This window comes from Sesamum indicum, linkage group LG10, assembly GCF_000512975.1.
Source record: "Sesamum indicum cultivar Zhongzhi No. 13 linkage group LG10, S_indicum_v1.0, whole genome shotgun sequence".
Lineage (NCBI taxonomy): Eukaryota > Viridiplantae > Streptophyta > Magnoliopsida > Lamiales > Pedaliaceae > Sesamum > Sesamum indicum.
In genome coordinates, this window is record NC_026154.1 from 6,334,583 (window position 1) to 6,359,329 (window position 24,747).

A 24,747-nucleotide genomic window follows, 5' to 3' on the forward strand; every position below is an offset into this window, starting at 1 on the left:
TACTGCTAAGTTTCACTGTTTAGAAACATTTGCAACAGCTCAAAGGTCAAATTACTTATCCTCCTACTTCTCTGTAATCAAAATAAAGACACAAACTTGCAACCAAAACAATATAACAGCGGATCTCACATTGGAAAATCTCAAGTCACCATTTTTCAGCACTATGTCAAGAAAGTTAATCATTTGCAGGAAATGTGATACAAGAAGCATCAGGCTGCAAAGAGGGGGGGTATCTTCCAAAGAAAGCATGGTTGACAACAGATATGATTCAGCAATATCAAGAGTTAACCCCTATCCCGTATTACCTTTTTGGTATAGAACATTAATTTGTTGAAGTTTAATCTGAGCTTGTAATTTTCCAACCAGTAACAGATTTTCCATTGTGCAAATTCCACACACAACTTTCCCCCTTTTTCTCATCTCCAGTGGAACCGACACCCTCGCCAATTTATCAGGAGCTAAACTGCTACAAAATGCCTGTGGATAGGTAACAGGATAAGGAATTAAAAACTAGTTTGTTCAACATAATGCAATGGTCAACAGTAAAATTGGTGCACAGAAGCAAAGAAACCTGCATGCCGAGCTCTATTGTTATCTCTGCATTTCGCCATCAGTCAAAGGATTTGTAGATATGTCACTGAGATCAATCGGTTCATCTATCTTTTTACACACGTAAATGAAATGAGAATCAGGATCTTCCAAAACATAATCTGCAGGTAGCAGACCTTTCTCTGTGAGAGGAACAGGCTCCAAGTGTGACCTCGATGCAGTGGATCCAGCAGGCCGTTGAAATCCAGGTCTAGCTGCAATTAGAAACGGACTAGTAACATTACAACACAGCATAGTATCGATTCCAAGAAATTACCACAAATTAATATCTTGGCGGAACTACAATCTCATCACCAAGAGAAATGAATGAAACTTCTCTAAGGTAACATTACCATATTTGCATGCCATTAATGGTTGGTAGCATGATATGAGGGATTTCTTATATATTACCCATATGTGGATTATTATGTAATTGGTCCATTGATCCATTTATCCTTGTGCCTCTATAAGGGTCTTTTGTACTTCCCAAAATAAAATTTCAATATGAAACAATTCCATTAGAAGTGTGCTCTTTTATGCACTTTTTGTGCCTCATTTCTACCATGGTCTGGGCATGTTTCAAATTCCAATCATGTACGAGAACTCTTGAGTCTGTTCCTAATCATTCTAAGACACTATGTAATACTGTTTTCAGCCATTCTGGACCGTTCTGTCAATGTCGTTTTTGTTCGTTCTATGAAATTATGTTAGTCCTTCCAGTACTTCTACCAGTCGTTTCTATGTGTTTATCACTCTTGTTTTGGTCGTTCGATGACTTCTGTTAATCCTGGTCATTTAAGGACATTGTGTTACTCCTACTTCCAGTCATTCTACGATGTTCTATTGATCCTGTTTGGCTGTTTCTGATCACTTAATTTGGAAAGGCCAAAAGGAGAGCACAAACAACCTTCTTTCCAACTCAAAATGACTGTTGTTATACATCCAATACCAACACTTTTAGGATAGTGTTTCATTTTACTTCACACCCTCAAATTTCAAACCTTACCAGGGATATCTTCGTCAATAAAAGACAAGGACAGTTGATCAAGGGCAATATAGTAAGTTCACTAAGTTTTGTTGCTAAAGTTAACATTTTCCACTGAAAACCCTAACGGGAGAGAGAATTTGGTTGATGGCAAAACTTACATGGAAGTTTTTGCCATTATTTTCCATAATGATCTCTATAACATAACAGGTATCCTTGACCATAACACAATGGATTTAGTCTAATTATATGTTTGATATTTTTAATTGACAAAAGCAAAAAGACTGAAAAGGCAAGCCATTTGGCGTCCCTTCAGTGACAGTTTGATCATTGTTGATATATTATAGAGCTTAAGATAAAATGAGAAAACACTACTTTTGAAAATATTAACCTTTAAATTGAGTGAATATCAGCACCTTGGAAAAGGAGTATATAGAGGATAACTAAAGCAACTTACTGGGGTATGAGGGCTAGCAAGTGATGACCTCCATGATCTTTCTTGAACAATTAGGCAGACACAGGTATTAAAAGGTGTGTGATTGATCAGATGCAACCACAGCCAAATAAAATTTATTCTAGTCTCATAGAGACATCACATAGGACCTGTTTTGGATCTCATTAATATTGGAAACATCATGTTGGTTTCATATTTTCACACATTGGAACCAACACTCTGGTCATACTGGTGAGAAGATCTTTTTGGCACCCGCAACTTAGAAGAGTTTCTTTACATATTTAGCTACAAAGACTCCACAGAAAGATGTAGCATGTGAAAGGATAACATAAAAAGTTCTTTAGAATAAGCTTCAATTAGCCCAGGCACCAACTTCCAGATCAATAGAATCTTTTTGCGTCCTACTTAGTTTAAACCACCTCAGTGTTTCATTTTTTATATCACATGTGTCTGTATATTTACCGCAGATAACCTTGTTAATGGTTGGAATCATGACAGATGTTGGGTGTGAATTCTTGTAACTGCGGCCGATATGGGAGTCATGATTGAGATGGGCATTGGGCTGAAGGAAATGATAGTGCAGTGTCTTAGATATAGGAGTAGATGGAAAAAAAGGGCTACAAAGCGGCAGAAGGAATACAAGTAATTAGAGAGAAAGTGGTTGTGGTGATTGTCAAGTTGATGGAATTGTACAGACTAAAGAGTAATGAGTAGTTGCAGTTAGTGGTTGATGATTTTTTGTCCTTATCTTTCACTTCTTTATCCTTGAAGACAGTACTGAAATTTTCTCTTTTATAAGTGAAAAAGGAACGGAGACATTGGGTGAAAGAGAGACTGCTTCATGCTCTGCAGGTATCGTCCCAGAAATCATGAAATGCCAGCTCTAGGTTGGGATTTAGACAGTATTCCGTTCTTTTAAATAATTACTATAAATCATACATGACATCAAACACCATACAATTTCTCATAAAAAAGATGGAATACAGAAAACCATCCGAACTCCAAGTAAAAATGTAATTGTATGTGTATGAGTAAAGGCGAACACCTCAGTTCATGCATTGCAAAGATTTAAAGGTGCTGACTTACATATTTTCCATAATTAAGAAGGAAGATGATTATTCGTAAGATAATAAGTATAGCAAAAGAAAAAAGTTTTGAAACAATAGATTACACCTGTGAGGAATGTAGAGGAAGGCAAAAGTTATCATGAAATAGCTAACAATATCATAAGTTGTAACACTTATTACTTGTATATTTTTTTGCAGTTCAATGTTATAAAACACACTTGTACTTCAGATCCAGAAGGACTAGCTTATATTGCCCCTGATAATGAAACCATGTTGAAGTGCGAGTCAACATTATTACAAGGAAGGTATAAAGTTAATTGGACCTTGCTTTAAGGTCGACTTGGACTAAACCTAACATTATTTAATGAAAGATAAGTTCAATAATGTGCTTAGGGCAGCATATATTTTTCTGAAAGTTTGAGGAACCAATAGAAAAACATTACTTGCAATCACTGTGACAGTTTGGCAAACAGTCTAACATAAACTTAACATGATCAAGACAAGATACAAAGAAATATATCAAACCATCATTGCGATCAGTTTCGACCTACATCAATGAAGGCTTAAAGAGTTTGAAACAGAATGACAAAAAAGGCACAACAGTGACTCAACCAAGAAAGTATGGGATGTCTTTAATGGGCTAAAAATTGTATAGAGTATCTTGAAAATCTAAAACACAACCAAAGGAACTTGATTGTCAGATAAAGAGTCACTTACGTATGATGTACAATTCAATTTTCCAATTGTAAACTGGCTGATGTATATGAGGCATCCGCACAGTAGGATCACCATATGTTATCTGCAAATAGCCAAGGTAGGAAAATCTACTTTGGATCACGACGTGATGTAAACGTGGCAAGATAGAACATCTTCAGGTGTAAATTTACCAACATATAAAGTCCTCCAGGTTTAAGAAGCCTACAAGTGGAAAACAATAATATGTCATTGGAATACGCAAGCAAATTGATGTAAAGATGGAATCCAAAATCAACATGATATACGATTTTTAAACTTATAAGTGGCACTGGAAAGTCTATAAATCCTAGAACCTGCTCACTTCCCCCAACATTTGAGAAGCACTAATTGGAGCATCAGTACCACACTTCAGATTCGTGATCCCACAAGGAACAGAGAGAAGAAGAAAATAAGTCAGGAAACAAAATAAAGAAAGATAGAAAGAAAAGAAGGCAAATATACAACTCACCATCAACGAGTCAAGAGTGCCTATCATGCAGATCAGCAGGTCATGCAAAAAATATAAGGCCAGAATCAAATATATCGATTACAGCACATGAGAAAATTAATGCATATGCCATATAGGAACAGGAGATCCATTTACCTTTATCAATGACGCTATCAAATGAATCATCAGGAAAGAAACTCATATCTCTTACATCCATTTGCATGTCTGGGAAACTTTGTAAGGACATCTAGGGAGAAATGTTCTGATACTTCTTCAACCGCAGAAGGGAAATAATCATATTTACATGACTAACTTACACGGTTCAATTTGTTTGTATGGAAAAATAAAAGAAAAAGCATTTGATGTTTCCTAACAAAGAGCTCATAATAATCCCTTTGCAATTTTTAACTATGAAAAACTTCAGTAGTCATCTCCGCAAGGATACACTTCAATTGGGGCACGTCCTCATACTTCTTTCTCATCATCTCAATAGCTACAGATGATATGTCAATGTTCATTATATCTTCAAAACCATCTTTAACCATGTCCTCCGAGATAACTAAAAAGCAAGTAACATATTTTATGTTTAGCGGCACAAATAAAAACCTATGTCACACTCACATATGTATGCATACAACAGAAAATTCATATAACAGACTTGGAGCTATACCACTGAGAACAGTCAATAAGTAGAAGGACGACAATTATATGACATGTAAGAAAATATTGGTACCATTATACCATTGAGAACAGTTTTTACTGGATAGTTTAAAAATTTCACAAGAGGTACGACATTTAAATTTACATCCAGACAGACATGCATACTACCTGCTCCAACGAAGGACAAGAAAAGGGTTAAGGAGAAACAAAAAACGAGAGAGACATCAAGAGTCACTATCTTACACAGGACAATAAGCCATTCAAAGTCGAACCATGATACATACCAAACCCCGGCAAAGGCAACAAGGACCTCTATGTTCTCTTTTCTCCCTTCCAACGAAAAATGAAATCCAAAACCCAAAACGACAGAAATAGCATCCTAGTCAACAACTAAAGAGCAGTCTCAACCTTCCCCACCCCCAACCCCACCACAGAACTGCCACAAACTGTTTCAAATTTCAGTTTTGAAAACTTCTTTCTTGAATCCCCAGAGAAATTATAAACCTCATCAATAAAAAAACAAAACAAACTATTAATAGAGAGTAAATAAACAATGGGAATTCATTTCAGGGGAATTTCTCTAAGACAATTATCACTGTTGCGCATAACGGCAGTTTTACATGCTAAATCCCAACACTTTACAACAGCCATAATACAAATATATCACAAAAATACTGCAATACTTTCACACAGCTAAAACACAAACTGAGTTTCACAACAAAACTGAAACTGGAAATCCAACAGGAAAATTTACCGGCATTCCCGCAACCAACCATGAGAACCCGCGAGCTTGGGGAGATGTATTTTCGGATAAAGGGGCGGAGAGCTGAATAGCGTTGGTACCAATCGAAGGAACCACAGTTCGCTTCTTGAATGTAACGGGCGTCCCAGTAGAGGGCGTCGCCGTAGTTGTAGGTGTTGCACGCCGATACGTCCCTAAACATGGTGGCGGGTGGGGGTAGGAGAGGATGGTGGTTTTGCGGTTTCTCGTTGGTGGGTTTTGGTTTCAGTTGAGGAATTGTTCGAGAGGAGAGGAGTACAAGTGAAGTCTACGCTTTGTCTTGTTTCTGGATAGATGGATTGCTGAGGTATACCAGAAGGTACAATGCCTGAAGCGAAACGTACTACTGTCTGGTAAGAGTCCCAACTTTCAACTCTCGTGAACGTTGACAGTTACTGGTTACTCTTCCCGGCCGGTCCGGGTCGGATCGGGTGTTTGGTTCTTGAACGTCTATGAGCATTATTAGAAGTGGATGTTTATTTTCGACATATAATTAATTACCTTCGTAATGGTCAATACTCGACTTTGTGTCAAGGATTACGACATTATCCAATACTCAGATCAAAAAACTCAAACCCAACGAACGCCCATTCCTAATTGCTCCTTTCGGCTAATGCACATGCGATTTCCACTTGTATTATATATAAAAAAAGTCTTTCTTAAAATATAAATCTTTCAATTCATATGTAATGTCGCGTTATAAGTACTTGTTGGAGTTTGGCCTAACATGTTAACAGTCGACTATAAAAGAATTATTTTTCATTTAAGTGACTTTTATAATAATTGATTTTATTATATATTTGGCTAAAAAGTAATTTATATCGAAATTGATGGAAAGTATTAATTCTAGATATAGCTATGTTGTACGACGCCCATGTTACCATTATTGAGTTTGAAAAATAATTGTTTGAGCTCCAATGGTTCGGCCTAACTCACCGTAAATGGAAAAGTTGCCAAAAAGCTGGCCTGGCCTCTGATTCTACGATGCCACCTGGTTGGGTTTGACATGTCGCATGGGAGAGTTTTTTTTTTTTTTTTTTGAGATTTGGTATAATTACACATAAATTCAGTAGTTTGGAAAATTACATTAAACACCTATAAGGTTTGCTTCCATCTAATAAACAAGTACCTCTGTTTGTCAAAATTCACTGAATTGCTGATATTAATAAAAAAATATCAGAAAAAATCTATATTTACCTCCAATTGACTTACTACCGACTTACTGCAGGTCAAATAATTTTTTTTATGATCAAATTACCCTCATAAATCTTCATGCATTAATACATATGATGAGGTATATATCTTCACCATTATAAGCATATTTTAGCCCAAAAAAATTATTTGATCTGCAATAAGTCAATCGATAGTAAATATTAATTTTGTTCATTTTGTAAATATCAGCAAATTCAATGAATTTTGACTAATGGAGGGACTTATTTATTAGACGAAAGCAAACTTCAACGGTGTTAGATATACTTTTTCAAACCACATGGGGTCTATATATAATTACCCCAAACCTCAGGAGAGAAGAACGTAATTATCTCTTTTTTTAATTAAATATTAACCTAAACAAATGTGCTGTCAAATTTTTAAAAATTTTAGTTCCAAAACTTGAATTTATTTAACTTGTTATTTTGAGAGTTTTGTTTGTTTAGCTTCTCCATCAATTTTTCAAAAATCTACAATAATCCACCAAAGGTCAAGATAATCTACAAAAATCTAACCAAATGAAGAATTCTTTTTTTTTTAAAAAAAAAAAAAAGCTTATAAAGTTCTGACTTTTTATAATTTATAATTGTCTGTTCAGAAAATGTATCCAAATATTTTATGAGAATTTTTAAAAATTTTATAAGTTCTTTGGTTATAAAATTTATCGAGTAATTTTTAAAATCTTATAAGCTCGATCTCAAACGTTTTATAAATTCATTCAGATACTATCCAAATCAAATATGGGCCTGAATAAAAAAATAATTAATTATTTTTCTGGATAAATTATATCAACACCTCAAAAAAATTAGATATAATCATTTAATTAAAAATACACCTCCCTAAAGTTGTAGTTATAGTTATGAGTAGAATTCTTATTCAAAGACGAAATTTTATGCAAAAGGAAAAACGCGATTTTAATTCTATAAGTTAGGGGCGCGACATCTTTTGTCATGTTCAAATCAGTTACACTTTGTTTATGTAACTTTAAAAATTGTAGTAATTTTTTGTCCTTTTCGACGAATTTAGCTGGAAAAAATTCCCTGTTAATAACCTTGTCAATACCTAAAATGGAGCTTTCGATTAATTTGATGACGTGGCAGTTCAATATTTTTTTTATCCAAGGAAATGACTTGGCAAAGAGAAAATTATCACTTGATGATACGGCAAGTTTTTTCAAATTATAGTTTTGTTTTTGCCAAGTCATTTCCTAAAAAATAACATGTTGAACTTCCGTATCATCAAATTCATTGAAATTCCCAATTTATGTGTTGACGTGGCTAATGAAGTGAAAATTTTCAACCAAATTAATCGGAAAAAAAAACCAAAATTGCCACATTTTCTAAAATTACTGCACCAAATTATAAATTTTAATTTGAATAGGACCAAAATCATCATCTATATATACCAGACTAATATACTTTTCTATAGACAAAAAATACCTCATGAGATGAGATATACTATCTCTAAAAAAGTGTACTGGCTAAATTGTATTTACTGCCCCGTATGTTAGGGGGGGTAACATTTCAGGGACTGTAGTTAAGGGTGTAGCAAATAGAATCCCAGAATTAATTTTTTTTTTTGCGATTAAAGGACTCCAGCAATCGGATTTTGCAAATTCGCCGGAAATTGCCTACCTGGACATAAATTAGGGTTCCAATTTGGGGCTTTTGCTGATGTGGCGGGGGGGTAAAAAATTATTGACAACTAAGCTGCCAACTAAGCTAAAAGAACACAAAATAAAAGAGAAAACAAAAAATAGAACCCAAAAGAAAAGAAGAAGAAATATCTTCTCTCTCAAATCGATCGAAATTGAAGACCAAAATCCCTAACCCCCAACACTCGCCATCCCATCGCTGAAGCTGAAGAAGACGATCGACCCCAACCCGCCACCATTTTTCCTGCTCTGAGCCCGATTGATGAGATGTCTTCCGTGCCAGTTGGACACAATGTTATTGTGGTAAGCCAGCTTACATTCGCACATCTTGGACTGACCAAAACCCAGGTAGACGATTCCATTCATGCCATGACTACAAGGTATGTAGAGAGCAGTTCGTTCAGTTCGTCTTTCCTTTCTATTTTTCCGTTTTCATACACTCTGATTTTTTTTTTTTGGTGAAAAATGTAGATTGGGTGTAGATTTTTTCAGTGGGAAGATCCTCCAATGTGCTCAAGAGCAAGGTCTGTAATTCCTGGGTTGGTGAGGAAGATGAATCAGCTAGAAATGGAGAAGACAAAGATGGAAAAGAAGATGAAATTTTACTTCAAGTTGCTTGCCTTTTCATGGTTTTTTTTTATTTTTATTTGGATGCTAGGAAGTCGTGCATAAATGGAGTAATTTGTGTAAGGAAGTGGATTTCTCTGTTGATGGTGTTTTGCTATGTAATTGATGGTGTTTTGCTAATTACATGGTGTTTTGCTATATAATTGATGATGTTTTGCTAATTACATGGTTTTTGGCTATGTAATTGATGGTGTTTTGCTATATTTTAGTAAGGATTATGAATTTGTATTTTGATTGTAGGGAGGCTTCTGATTTTCACTTCTGCTCTTTGATGGGTTTTCCACAGATGAACTGATTTTCGCTTCTGCTCGTCTACTGATTCCATCTCATATTCTTCTTTGCTATTCTAATGTTTCAATTTCTTTTTTTTTTGTTCACAAGGAAAAGCCAAGAAGAGATTGTTTATGATAGCTGGTAAGCTAGTTTCTTGCTTTGATTTCTTTGATAGTGAAATTAACTGGTTCTTGAGAATCTGATATATGGTGAGTACTCTTGTAGCTAAAAAAAAAAAGAGAAATACTGCAGATGTGGGCTTGCATAGAGAAACATTGAGAACATAAATAGGATTAACCAATTTGAAAAGGCATCATTCAACCATTGAGAATATGAATTTGCCAAAGGTGGTGATGTTTTTTCTTCAAACCACAATTAACGTAGAGATACGAGAGGAGATGCTCAAATATGAAGACTAAGGCAAATCAGAATTAGAACGCCTGTACTTGGTTTAAGGAGAAAATATGATACATTCCATGTTTGCTTAACGTGAATCAAACAACTTTTGTCCAATAAGTTAATCTTAGTGCTAATAAAAAAAGAAGCAAAACTGACACACACAGGAAACATACAACCATAAAATTAGGAATTCCAGATAACCATATACTGAATTTTCCTCCTCAAAACACATTATACTCAATGAACAGTACCATTCATATACATTCATAACTCCGATCTGGGAAACAAATTGTTGAGCCATCAAGAAGACGCCAAACAAGTCAAAATGCCATTGTTGTGGCCAACATGCCAAACAAGTCAAAATGCCAAACAAATAAGCCAAAATGCCAATGTAGTGAAAAGTACAAATGAAGTCTATTTTCCTACAGAGTTCTTGCTACTGCTTCCTGGAGGCCCTTTTGAGCTTAAGCTCTGCAAGTTTGACAATGTGATGAACTTCTTTCCCCCTTGCATGATAACTGAAAAATATTCTTGGACTGGATGCTGTGTCACACTGTATTGACTACCAAGCATAGGAGGTGGGGCTCTGATTTGTTTGTCAGACATAAAGACATAAAGACATATTCACTCTGAAAAGACATATTCACTCTGGAGGCCCTTCAGGTAACACTTCTTGAAAAGCTTGAATTAATCCCTTTTGTTTGTCAGACATAAAGACATATTCACTTTGATTTTCAATACCCAAATCAGTTTTCAACAAAATCAGAAACCACTCCCAAGTTTCCCTTGATTCAGTGTTTACAACCGCATATGCAATTGGGTAAAGATTGTTGTTTGGGTCCACCCCTACTGCAGTTAAAAGAATTCCCCCATGAGGCCCTTTTAAGTGGCACCCATCAACACCAATTATCTTCCTACAACCCTCTTTGAAACCATATTTCATTGCTGAAAAACAAACATAAAACTTACTGAATCTGTTTTCCCCATCCACATTTTCAGTCCCCACAATGACAGTGCTACCTGGATTGGTTCTTCGAATCTCATCTGCATAATCCCAAAGTCTTGTGTATTGGTACTCAGGACTTTCCTCAAGTTTTTTCAATGCTTTCCTTTTGGCTCTATAAGCTTGATGTTAGAGATATGACATCTAATCTCATTTATAGCATCCACTCTAAAACCCTTCACAGACCTCTTGGGATCAGATTTGAATTTATCAAGATATTTATCACAGAGCCAACTAGACTTTGCATTTTTAAGATTGAAAGTCTTGGCACACTTGTGTTTAGGGTTGTAATCCCTAATTTGAAAAGTGCATTCATCTTTTACTTTACGAGCATGTAACCTCCAATCACAATCGGTATCACATTTAGCATAGTATCTGTTTGGGTCACTTTTTGTGCAAATTACATGTCTTCTTGTCTTAATTGCATGAGACTGAATAGCCTTTCTAAGCTCACCCTTTGTACTAAACATCATCCCCAATGTAAATGTTGGATCAAAGTTTTCAACATGATTAAAAATAGGGTAGCTAGATTCACTTTGCTCATCATCACTCACTTTATTTTCAATTAGATCAATTTCATCACCCATAATATCTGTTTTACCATCATCACTAGACCCACTTAGACCTTCAGAGTTGTTTTCATCATCAATGGGTAAATATGATGTTGTTTTATCATCCACATAATCATCAAATAATATGTCATCATCATCTATCTTTGTTGATAAATCATAATCAGAATCAAATAAGTCTTCATCCTCATCCACATCATTAACATCATTTGTTCTACCCCTCTCCTCATCTACATGAACAGCCTCCTCCCTTCTAACCCTGTCACTATCTTCATCTACATCAGCACCAAACATCTCAACATATACAGGAACATCCCTAGCATGCATGTACTCCCTCCCCAACTCTAGACACTGTGAATCTGTAGTTAGGAGCTGAAAACCAGTTTTTACTTTCTTATAGTATCTCTTATCACCAACCAACCCTAATTTTTCACAGAACAAGTTGAGGTTTGCAAAACATAGGTGACTTGACTCTACATAGTCAAACTTAGCAATCTCACCACCAATATAATAAGGTACAATCAATTACTTGGGCTAAATTTTCCCCCATAATAATATGTGACAGTAGTTGAACTACTGTCTGGATCTGTAAATAAAAAAGAAAAAAAACATAATACTAAATCAGAAATATATCACCATCACCAACAATCAGAAATATATCACCATCACACAAGTGGCAGAACCATTAATAACAGTAGAAAAATGAAGCCAAAACGGGGCCAAATAATCCAACATGGCTCATAGGAGACCAAAATTTCACACTACAACTATGGATGCTCCAATGATTAATTAACAAGCTAAACTAATTCAACAGAAATCAACTCGATGTCATTGGGATAATAGCTTTTGATCTAGAACACTAATATAGCAGAAAAAGATTCACTTAATGTTTCTAAGTTGACTTCAAGTCTTCAAATTGCTTTACTCAATTGCATTATTGCTGAAATACAAGCAATCGACAAGTGCTCCACTATTAATCAAATACCATCACCAAAAGCAAAATAACAGATGGTTTCCAATTGTCTCAACATTACAAAGGAAAAAAATACAGCAGAAAATTGTGATTCCGTATAGACATTCATTTTAGAAGAACAAGCAGGTAGAAAATTATTGATGGAACACAACCAAATAAGTCAGACTTACACTAACTGGAGTTGTATTGTTGAGAAAGCTACAGACAAAAAGCGAAAATGGGGCCACAGACCAAATGCATATAATATTAGGAGGGGGAAAGCGAAAATGGAGGACCACAGACAAAATGCGTATAATATTAGGAGGGGGAAAGTGAAAATGGGGGACCACAGACCAGCATAAAGGCGGAAAACTTACGGTATAAAGGCGGTGGAAGGTTTAGGTGCCATTTACTCCGTATAACCACCATTTTCTCGCCTTCCGTACTCGCTATTCGCCGTTTTGTTGCTTAATCTTCTTCTTCAGGTGCTGTGATCAAAGATTAGGGTTGGGGATTGTTGGGGATTAGGCTCTTTTGGTCTGTCGTTTTGGGAGAGAAAGTGAGAACATACGCGTTTTTCATTCTTTGCTTTTCTCTTTTGTTTTTGTTTTGTTTTTCTTTTTGTTTTATGTTATTTTCCACATCATCGAGTAACTTGTCTTAAATATCCTACACCATAGCTTAGTTGGCAGCTTAGTTGTCAATAATTTTTTACCCCCCCGTCACATCAGCAAAAGCTCCAAATTGGAACCCTAATTTATGTCCAGGTAGGCAATTTCCGGCGAATTTGCAAAATCCGATTGCCAGAGTCCTTTAATCGCAAAAAAAAAACTAATTTTGGGATTCTATTTGCTACACCCTTAACTACAGTCCCTGAAATGCTACCCCCCCTAATATACGGGGCAGTAAATACAATTTAGCCAAAGTGTACTTGTAGATTTATAAAAGGGAAAAATGTAATTTAGTCCCCTGTGATGCAAATTACACTCTACGAAAAAAATTAGCAATTTACCTTCTATATTTTTTTAAAATGCAGTAATTTATCCTCTATATTTTTTAAAATTAAGCAATTTACTTCCCCGTTGTATTTTTTAAAATTAAGCAATTTACCTCCCTAAACAAAGGGTAAATTACTTCATTTTATAAACTACAAGATAATAAATCCTATTTTTTTTTATAAAAAGAGTAATTTATTTATTCGTAATATTACAAAATAAATTATATTAAACTCAATTATAAAACTATAAGAAAGATTTATATAATTAAATCTATCGAAGTAATTTACAGTTAAAACTAACAAAATATAATAACATGTAGAGCTATCGGTAAAATAGTGGAAACCTGAGTCACAGTTGAGCGTTTGAGCCAAGTGGAAGCATGCATGCAATGGTTACCGCTTCCCTCCCTTCCACACGCCTCACACGTAGCCCACCAACACCACGCGTCACCGACTGCCGCCACCCTCATAAATACAATCCCGAGCAGCCTAGGGTTTCTGCAATTAAACCTCCACAGCCGGGCGGCTTTGCAGAAGAAATTCGGAAATGCAGATCGGAGAAGAAAGGAGACATGGAGAAGAGAAGGAAACCCCCCCTCTGATGGCGCTGAACCATGTGTCGAGGGTGTGCAGATCCGTGGAGAAATCGGTGGAGTTTTACACCAAGGTGCTGGGTTTCGTGCTGATTGAGCGGCCGGAGTCCTTCGACTTCGACGGCGCGTGGCTGTTCAACTACGGCGTGGGTATTCACTTAGTGCAGTGCAAGGACGAGGAGAAGCTGCCTCGCGATAAGGACAGTTTGGACCCCATGGACAATCACATTTCCTTTCAGGTAATTTCTGATACACACTCCACGAGTGTGTGAATTCAAATTGCAAAAACACCAAATTCCAATTTCCTAATCTCGTTTCGATTATGAACATATGTGTTTGTTTGTTAGTGCGAGAGCATGGAGGAGATGGAGAAGAAGCTGAAGGACTTGGACGTGAAGTACATGAAGAGAACAGTGGGAGAAGAGGAGGGGGCGCCCATCGACCAGCTGTTCTTCAACGATCCGGATGGGTTTATGGTGGAGATCTGCAACTGCGAAAACTTGAAGCTGGTGCCTCAGCGCTCCATCGGCAAGATTAAGCTCCCTTCCGGTAAGCACCACCCGCCACTCGACTTGGGCGACCACGGAGATGATGCTGCTGCTGCTAATGCGGCCGGCTAGCTAGGCCCGCCTAGAAATTCAAATGTTGCGGATGGAATGTGGACGTTCGTTTGTGAGAAGAGTGTGGTTTTGGAGATGTTGATCCAATGTTTGCGACAAGTTCTGTTTTATATATGTGGAGACATTTGGATGGAATTAACCCTTTTACTTTTAGGAAAGATTTTGAGTTCATAACAGATCAATTACACTTTTCATGCGTAGTACGCAGGGGAAATTTAAGTCTGATTAGAATCATTAGATTTGGACGGAACGAATCGATCATAGAGTTGATTGGGTATTTTTTTTTAATTGTACTCTAATCACCTGTTAAGTGTATCATACAATTCATATTGTTGGTTGAGGTAGCATCGTGCTAGAATTTGTACTTTTTATTTGATTGATCAATTTTTGTAAACCATACATAAATTGTATGGTGGTGAGAGTATTGTACTTATTGGTTCAAATTGGGGCGAATTAGGTTCGGAGGAATTGAATGGTTTAGGTAAGGTCGAATAGGTCTAGTGGTAATTATTACGTTCGGACTAGAGTTTTCAGGACGTATGCAAGGGAAAAGTAGCTTTATTAGCTTTTAGGGAAAAAATATTTTTGGTCTATTAACTTTGTCCGCAATTAATTTTAGTATATTAATTTTTATTGTTATCTCATTTTAATTAATAATTTATAGAAATGAGTCAATTAAATATAAATTAAGATTATAATGCTAATTTTTTTGGCTAATTTAAATATTTCCATCGGAAATTGCCGACTTAGCAAGGCAATGGTGAAAAAGCAGCCAATATGGCTATATGTATTTTTACGTAGACAATGATGTGTACAACTTGTTAAATTATAAGTCACGTGTAAAGTACGTAATTCTTTTCAGTCAAATTTTTCAGAAGCAGAACTCCCCAAAATTTTTAGCCTTAGTTCTCTCCCCTCTTTTACGATTTCACTCTATTATTGTGTGAAATTTAAAATTTTTTACTACTAAAATGGTGGTGATGAGAGACGCATCCCTCAATAGAGATCCTTCCCCAGATTACGGTTAGTTTTCATTCTTAAGTACCGTATTTTTTGACTCGATTATAAATAGATTTTGTGTATTGTCTTTGTCAACCACACATGACTAAAAATTGTGTTGAATGATGTTTGTTTTTAGTGTTACAGGTGTTGTCTTTTCACATGTGAATACTATTTTTTTAATTTATTTTGTACGTTTTAATTTATTTTTTGTTCGACAAGCATGTCGGCAGATTGTGGTTTCATGTTGGCAGATTGTGGTCCCTTTATATTAAAATTTGTGTCCTGGTACATGTTGGAAAGATACATTTATTAATATAATCATTTGCTTGTCCTGCAAATTATAAAAGCAGTTTGAATGCTGTGGTCATTGTGGATATGAAAGAATTCACATTCTTGAGTAGGAATTCTTTTAAATTCATATGTAATGGATGCTAGAACCAGGTTATCTAGATTTTTTGGCGTTGTTCTATTTGTTATTTGCGTAGATTCCAATCATCTTGTAAATTTTCTCTTATATTTTTTATGGAATTTATTCATGACTCGGACCTCACCTCCAGCCACATGCACTTTTTAGAACTCTAAATCCTCTTTCTTTTTTAGGCCCACATATGTGTCTTTGACTTTTAGTTCTTTATAAGTGCAAAATTGCAACTTCTTCTGCTCATTCTTTCGTGTTGGAATTTCTATTGCCCTTCAAATAAACTCACTCGAGGCTAGGACTGCAAGATGGTTGAAGATGTTATTCTATTAAAACTAGGGTTATGCAGTAGCTATCTCTAGTTGAATTATTGTGTGGTTTCTTCTATTATTAAAAGTTGTGTGCTGGCATGCATGTTGGTCCCTCCACGTTTGTGTTTTCTTCTATGATTTTTTGTATTATTTTTACTGTTGTTCTTTTTTTGACAATGTTATTTTTTCCTTTGTTTTTCTTTTTTCCAGCCAACAATAGTGGGCTCATTACAATGAGTATTCATTATGGGGGGAGTATGACAAAAACAGGATATATGGGAGTGGAAACCTATAAATTTGACAATGTCGAGCACATTTATGGGCCTTGGTACATTGAATGAGTTAGGCAACTATATGGCAATTAGAGAGGACAAGACTTATTTTATAAAAGAAGGAAAAGCGTTGAAACAAATAACTTCAACTTCAGCCTTGAATGATATATTTGTTAAATTTTAGCATTTGAGGGAGCTAAATATCTATATAAATGGGCAGATAGTTGCTCAGGAGGGTGATGAGTCTGAGGGGTATGAAGTTGTGGGTGGCTTAGATGACAATGAGTTTTCTTCAGGGGGTGAGGAGTTTGATGATAGCGACAGTGAGTATGAATATAAAATGAAAGAAGATCAGGATGAAGAGGAAGATGTGGCAGCTAAAAATGATGATTGTCCAGTTCAGGAGGATAAGGAGGAACTAGTAGATAATGTGATTATGAATGAAGCAAGGATGGAGGACATAGATGCAGGAATGGTCATGGAAGATGAGGATTTAGGTAACCTGTCAGGTGAGGAGAATTTGATATGGAGCGGCGACGAATTAAACTCTAATAAGGGTGGAAACCACTATTAAGTGTGGAAAATGTGCCGGCCAAGGACATAATGCTAGAGGTTGTGCTACCAAAACTGCATCAAATGAGTGTATCCCTGATGCTTCTAGCCAAGTCCCTCCAACTAGACAACCAAAGAAAATGCAGGTACATAATTCTGTAATTGTTTTATTTTGGCATATTTTCTGTCATTTTTTCAACTTTTTTTTTATAATTTTCTATAAAAATTTATAGGTTAGAAGAAAGGGTAAGGCAATCATGCAACTTCTTTTGTTGATGCTGAAGTGGGTAAATATTCAGTGGATGAGCAAGGGAGTTCAGGATCAACCCCATCTATTGTCAAAGGGGGAAAAAATTGTCACTCTATCTAATCTTAGTAATGCCATAAGTGAACTGCAAAAAGGCAAGAAAAAGGCCTAAAACTTGTAATGCATTGGCAAAAAACCAATAATCTTTTGGGAGAGACTTGTATTCTTTTTGGCAGAAATGTATTGGCAAAAATGTACTGAAACTGTATAGTTTGGAAACTGTTATGAAACTGGAAATGTAGATGTGCAGAAATTTCATGTGATGTGCAAAAATTTCATATTGAAATTGTGCAGAAATTTCATGTTCCAATTGTGAAGAAATTTGATGTGATGTGCAGAAATTTGATATTGAAATTGTGCAGAAATTTCATGTTCCAACTATACGTGTGCAGAAATTTCATATCACAATTGTATGTATGCAGAAATTTGATGTGTCAATTTGATGTTCCAATTGCAGAAACTTGTGTATGTGTGCAGAATTTGAAAATGCAATTGGCAGGAATTGAAAATGCAATTACAATTCCATTCCCATCCCTTAATCAACACCAAACTTAAAAAAGTATAGATTGGTAAACAATTCATAGATACATTCACCAAAAGCATTTGACACCAAATCCTACTTAAATACACTTAATTACATACACCCTACTAAAATAAACATAAATTACACACATCCTACACAAAGTAGAACCTAAAGCAAAAAATAAGAAGGACAATTACAGAAATTAATTTCCATTTTCTACATTTTCTTTTCAACTTTGCAAAATCCTCCTCAATCTTCTTCATTTATTCAATCTTAGCTTCGTATCCGGAATATTTTGCTAGCAATTCAGGGATTACAATCTTTGCCAGAGCACACATTGGTGGATCTTTTCAATAAAAAAATCCACATCCTTCGGTCTACACAAGAAATGAGGAAAAATTTGCAAAAAAATAACTAAGAGAAATTGGCAAAAAATTGCATAAAAATGAGAACATTTAACTAAGAAAAATGGGCAAAAATTTACAGAAAAATGAGAGCATTTAACTAAGAAAAATGGGCAAAAATTTGTAGAAAAATGAGAACCTTTAACTGAGAAAAATGGGCAAAAAAATTACAGAAAAAATCGAGGAAAACCAGTTCAAAAATGCAGAAATATTGAGAAAAAAAATAAAAATTTCAAGGAGAAAAATGAGAGAATAACCTTGTAATCTTCACAAGAATGAAACCTTCTACCTGAGTTCTCATTAGTTCATGAAGTCCTAACCATAGCTCCCTTTCCACAGTAGCACAGAATTGATCTTGAGATGGTAGACATATTTTGAAGATGTGATGAGGATGGAAGCAAAATGGGGAAGAAATGGTATTTTTCTCTTTTTATTAGTTGGTAATTGGCTTTGGGAGGGAAAACTAACATTTTTCCCTCAAGAAATTACCACCTCAAGTGTCATGTAACACTATAGTGCCACATGGGACTAAAAATCCCCAAATTAAAGAGCATGTGCACTATTTTCCAGCAAAAAATCCAATTTCATTCGCCGCCGTGCTTAATTGACTCATTTATGTAAATTATTGGTCAAAATACAATAACAACGAAAGTTAATGTACTAAAATTAATTGCGGACAAAATTAATGTACCAAAAAAAAAAATTCCCTTAGCTTTTAGGATGGGAGCTTAAATTGGTGGTTGTGTGAAATTAGTTCAAGGGGAAAGTGCAATTTTATGTATTGACATTTCTTTTTACAAGACGAATTAAAAGTTTGGCAATTTATTTTTTGGTAAAATTGTATATATGATTCGTATATAATTTAAATAAATTATTGGGCGATTTTGATATGAAAAAATTAAAATTGTAAAAAATTTTAAGATATAAAATTAAACTTGCGAAAATTGATTCGTAAAGATGTTGGTACGTATTCCTTGAGTTATAGGACTAGTAATTTTTTTCATTTATGAGTATATTCTATTTTTTTCATTTCTTAGTATATTTCTTAATTTTTTTTAAAGTGCGTAATTATATGATAATTATATTAATAAATTAAATAATACATTTATTCAATTAATTAGGTAATGATTTGCTACTATCAATTCATTTATTAATTAAAAATAATGAAATAAATCATAAAATAAAATTATATAAAATAAAATAAATGAATAAATACAATAAACTTAGAGATAAAATGTCTTTAGATTTTTAGTTGAATCTGATCAAATTTATTCATGGGATTTTTGTTTTAAATTATCATGAGTTATTAGTTTTTATTACACTAAACTTAGAATAAAATTTAATAAAATATTATTCTTAAATTTAGAAGGTGTTTGGCTAAATTTAGAAGCTACTCAAAATATTTTGTAAGATATTTAAGAGTATATAAACTTTAAATATTTGTTTGGTTATTTTTATTAAAAGAACTTAATTTTTATTTTGCGATCTTATAAGCTCTTTTTAAAAAAATTAATTTTTAAAAATTTTTAATAATATCTTATAAGCCATAAAATTAAGGGATAATTATACTCCCTCTCCTAAGGTTAGGTGTAATTACACGTAGATCCACTTCTGATTTGAATATTACGTCTAGCACCCTTGAGTTTGCTTCCGTTTACAAATAAGTTCATCCGTTAGTCAAAAATTCATCGAATTTGGTGATATTAACAAAAATATTTACCACCAATTGACTAATTACTTATTGCATATGAAATAAATTTTTTTATGATCATACCCTCATACGTCTTTATGCGTTAATACATCTGTGGAGGTAAATCTTCGTTGTTAAAGGGTAGTTTAGTTCGAAAGAAATTATTTGACCTGCAATAAGTTAGTAATAAATCAATCGAGGGTAAATATCGATTTTTATTTATTTATTTTTTGTAAATATCAACAAATTCAATGAATTTTAACCAATGAGAGGATTTGTTATATGAAAGCAAACCCGAAAAGTATTAGATTTAATTTTGCAAACTACATAAAATTTACATGTAACTACGCCGAACCTTATGAGAGAAGAGTGCAATTATTCCTAAAATAGTAAACCTATTCATACATTCACACACTCTCTCTCACCCAAACACATCCTCGACACACTCTCTCTCTCTCACACACACACTCTCCTCTCTCTATTTCTCTCACTCTCTCTCTCTCTCTAACACACACACTCTAGGATTTAAAAACACTTATTTAATTTTTTTAACATTCAAAAAAGAGAAAATACTTTATTATTAATAATGGATTATATAGTTAAATAAAAATAATATTGATATTGACATTTTATTTATTGAAAAACATAATTCAAGAAATTATAAATTATATTAATCATTGCATTAGTAAAGAAAATATCAACTATATTTCTATATTAATATTAGATTAGCATAAATATACATATATATTATTTTTATGCAAAATTTAGGTAATAATTCATCTTTTTTTTTGTTATTGGTAAAAAGATTCTATTAAATTTTTATTTAAAATTAAATTAATGTGTACTAGCTATTTAAAAAGCATTTTAAAGTTTTTTAAACAAAATTTTAAGAAATAAACAACTTATTTGAATCTAATGGTATCATGTCTATTTTAGTCATTTTACCAATTAAAAACTTTATTATATCAAATACCCTACCATCTTATAAGATGTTTTCACGTACATCTTATTTTATCCAAACTTTAGGAGCTTATTTTAAAATAAAATCCAATATCTTATAAGCCCCTAAAATATTTTATAAAACGTAAAAGCTTATAAGATGTTTAAAAAAAAAATTAGCCAAACACCCTCTTAAAGTTGCAGTGAAAAGAAAAATTCATTAGAAAAAGTAAAAGGGGAATATTCGTTTTATACTTAATAATATATTAAGTAAATTATATTATCACTACAAAAAAAAATTGGATTTGGGGTGTGTTTAGAAATGACTTTTTTTCCTTTTAGAACGGTTTGGAATTGACAGTCACCTTCCGTCCTTGAATTACGATTTTGAAACTGTCACCTTCCGTCCTTATAGATAGCGTTACAAATATTTAGAATCGTTTAATAAAGGACCGTTCCAATTTGGTATGGTCACTATAATATGTTGTTAGTGATCGTTCCTAATATTGAATGTGTAAAAAAATTTCTTTTTTTTTAATTGAAACGGATTGGATGACATTTGGTACGGTTATATTATTTATTTTGGGTTACTTTTGGAACGGTTTTTGTAATACTCATGCCTAATTTTGAAACTGTATTTATTTGTATTATGATATATTTAGGAACGGTCAATGGTTTGTTTGTCAATCTTTGCAATATTATTAGGCATGGCCAAATTTTTGTTTGGAACAGTCTCCTGTAATTATTTTAGGAACAGTCAATCTTATTTAGAAACACGTATTTAAAATTATTTTGCCAATGATATTAGGAATGATCAATCTTATTTAGGAACATGCATTTAAACTGTACTAGTAATGGTATTAGGAACGGTCATCCTTATTTAAAAACACTTATTTAAAATTATTTTAGCAATGGTATTAGGAACGATCAATATTATTTAGGAACACGTATTTAGAACTGTTTTAGCGATGATATTAGGAACGATCCATTTGTTTATATTTGTAATGAGTTCCCATCAGTAACTCAAGACCATCCGTAATTCTAATAACACGTTCCTAAAGGGTTTCAACCATTTACCGTTACTATGTTGGAACGATCATGGGAGCGGACATTGTAACTGTTATTTTGAGGCACGTTTTGGCACGACTTGGCCGTTCCAAAAAAATAACCCATAAAAAATAGGAATCATGATGTCATCTACAAATGTCCGTTCCTATTTTGTTTCAATACCCATTTCAATATGAAACAGGCTTTGGAACAGTCGGCTGATCCGTGCCAAATTCCATCTTTTTTTTTAGTGTATTAATTTTTTTTTTTTCAAAAAAGTCTAAGTTTCATTAATTTGCATTCGCCATAATACCATGGTTACTGAATATGAATAGATAGATCTTTCAAATTTTTTGTAAAACTAGTGTAAAATCAAGTGCAATTATCATAAAATACTACTCATTAGTGGAAAATTTTAGCCCGTACAAAATTGATTTTTATAATTTAGACTGTAATTTTAAAATTTTGATAATTTTAATTCTTTTTCGTCAAAAATTTTTATTTTAATTGGATTATGTGCAAATAACAAGTAATTTTCCAATCAACTTGGCTTGATAAGAACTAAAATTTTCAAAATTTTAAAATTATATGACTAAATTATGAAAATTAATTCGTTCAAAATGAAAAATACCACCCGGTAATTAATTAATTAGAAGACTAAAGTTGCACTCTTCCCTTATTTGAATAAGTATAAAGAAATTTGTTTATTGTCATGAATTTGATATTTCTAGTTTTGAATCAATCAATCCTAAAATTTCTTTTTTCCTTTTTCTTATGTATAAAATAAGAGAATATTTATTAAGTCATAATATTAGATATTATTATCAACTATAATTGTGTTTAATCTATATATTACTACAATTTGTTTTAATAATGATAATGATAATATTAATAAAAAAAATTGTTATTTTTGATAATCAGGATAGAAATATTTCACATGAAATGGTAGGAAATTATTTATATACAAGAAAATAAATATTTGTATTGTTTTTAAGTTTATATTTACAGCTAAAGTCGATCTGTATCTGGATGGGTTTGAAATAGACCGTAGGAGGTGATTCACATGTAGAATAGATGGCTTGACGTAGACCCTAGTTAGTACTGCATTTTTACACGAATCGAAAGTCAAGAAACTGCAATTTGTCAAAGTCTAAGAGGTATTTACAATAATTTTTATTTTTACAGTAAAATAAGCTGTAAAGAAAGTTGTAGATTAAATAATCGTAAAAGATGATAGTAAAAGTTGAACATTGCGTATGAAAACAACTTAATATTCATAGTGTTAGCTATAAGTTACAGAAATTAATAGGGAGGTAGCTGCGTATAACTTTTGACTTAAAATAAATTTAATTAAAATAATTCAAAAATACGAGTTGTGAAATAATAATATTTTCAATAATAAATTGATACGTAATTATTTTAAGCAATTACAATACAAGTCAAATAGAATTTTTATTGTTATCATTATAATATATATATATATATATGTGTGTGTGTGTGAGTAATTAATATTTAGTTATAGTATTAATTTAATGGATAACTACATGTGGTTATTAATAATTACATTAACAACTTACTATATATAATAGAGAGGTATACACACTCGATGTGTGTGAAAAAATATTAAAATTATAAATAATTCATTTTTTAATTATTGATGGTTTTAGTATTGTTTATGAGATAGTGGCTAAAATAAAATAAAAAAAAGTTAAGGTGTATGCAAGTTTGAGGAATATTTTAATAAATTTATTAAAAAAATATTAAAAATGCTATTATGATCAAATTTTATTCAATATTAATTGAATGGGATGAATTAAAGATAAATTTAAATATTTAAAACTTGTTATTTTTTTTTATAACAGTATAGATGTACCTTATATAAAATTTTAATATACCATTTTGTGTTTATTGTTTTCTACTATAGTATATTTTGTTTTTCTTTTTATTTTTTTGTGGTTTAGAAGTGGAAATTTAATTCTTAGATTTTTTTTTAAATAGTTTATTTTAAGTTAAAATTTCAAAGATATAATTTTAATATTCACCATCTGTCGTGGCATGCATGCTGTTATTCTTGAATACATATAATAAATAATTTTTTATATTTTAAAATATATTATAAATAAAAATATAATATACAAACCAGCACATCATATCTCAAAAACAAAGAAAAAAATTAAGAAAGACAGAAGAAGGAATAGAAAATCAATTTAAGTGGTACTTTCCTTTGTGATTAGTGACAATTAAAAATTGATGTAATGGTGTCGCAGTTCGTTATTTATGACTAAATATTATCTTTTCGTTTTACATTAGTATAAATAACATACTAATATACGTATGATGGTACTTGTTGAGCATTTGGTACACTTATTCACCCCACAATTGATAGTTAATATTAACACTTCATAAACGGCGTTTTAGGCTACAATATCGTTGAATTTGAAGTATTAAGCAACAATTGAGACAACGACTGATCATCCAGGTCGTTTAAGTAAGGTTAGGTCGTGCACTGCGTCTTCCAAAATGTAGGTCGAAAGAGATCCTAAACCACCTGGAGATGTGGATTCTGAGAACAAAGAAGGTTGTTAGGCTTGCTGAGAAGTCCCCAACTAAGACCCTTTGATGCTTAAATTAGTATAATATGAGGTCAAAAAAGATCTAGAAGGTTTAA

At 33.0% G+C, this 24,747-nt stretch overlaps 2 protein-coding genes across 3 annotated transcripts; one reads left to right on the forward strand and one right to left on the reverse strand.

The window, feature by feature from the left end:
- Positions 97-6,109, reverse strand: LOC105172133 (methyltransferase-like protein 13). 2 transcript variants are annotated; one of them, XM_011093474.2, is made up of 9 exons: positions 5,692-6,109; positions 4,723-4,770; positions 4,434-4,502; positions 4,299-4,318; positions 4,144-4,196; positions 3,982-4,012; positions 3,812-3,893; positions 572-803; positions 97-477 (listed from the first exon to the last, which is right to left on the reverse strand). In XM_011093474.2, the coding sequence occupies exons 1-8, from the start codon at positions 5,879-5,881 to the stop codon at positions 592-594; spliced, it is 705 nt and encodes a 234-aa protein (XP_011091776.1). In that variant the 5' UTR covers positions 5,882-6,109; the 3' UTR covers positions 97-477; positions 572-591. The 2 variants fall into 2 exon arrangements, with proteins under 2 accessions (XP_011091776.1, XP_011091775.1); XM_011093473.2 differs by having other exon boundaries at positions 4,723-4,836; positions 5,692-6,097.
- Positions 13,884-14,761, forward strand: LOC105172134 (lactoylglutathione lyase). Its single transcript, XM_011093475.2, has 2 exons — positions 13,884-14,233; positions 14,342-14,761. Exons 1-2 carry the CDS (start codon positions 13,949-13,951, stop codon positions 14,612-14,614), a joined length of 558 nt encoding a protein of 185 aa, XP_011091777.1. The 5' UTR covers positions 13,884-13,948; the 3' UTR covers positions 14,615-14,761.

Coding starts and splice junctions, on each gene's coding strand:
- LOC105172133 (XM_011093473.2), bottom strand. CDS start 5,881: ATGTTTAGGGACGTATCGGCGTGCAACACCTACAACTACGGCGACGCC. Junction 4,837..5,691: donor GGTTGGTTGCGGGAATGCCG/GTAAATTTTCCT, acceptor CTTGCTTTTTAG/TTATCTCGGAGGACATGGTT. Junction 804..3,811: donor AATTGAATTGTACATCATAC/GTAAGTGACTCT, acceptor TTCTAATTGCAG/CTAGACCTGGATTTCAACGG.
- LOC105172134 (XM_011093475.2), top strand. CDS start 13,949: ATGCAGATCGGAGAAGAAAGGAGACATGGAGAAGAGAAGGAAACCCCC. Junction 14,234..14,341: donor ACAATCACATTTCCTTTCAG/GTAATTTCTGAT, acceptor TTTGTTTGTTAG/TGCGAGAGCATGGAGGAGAT.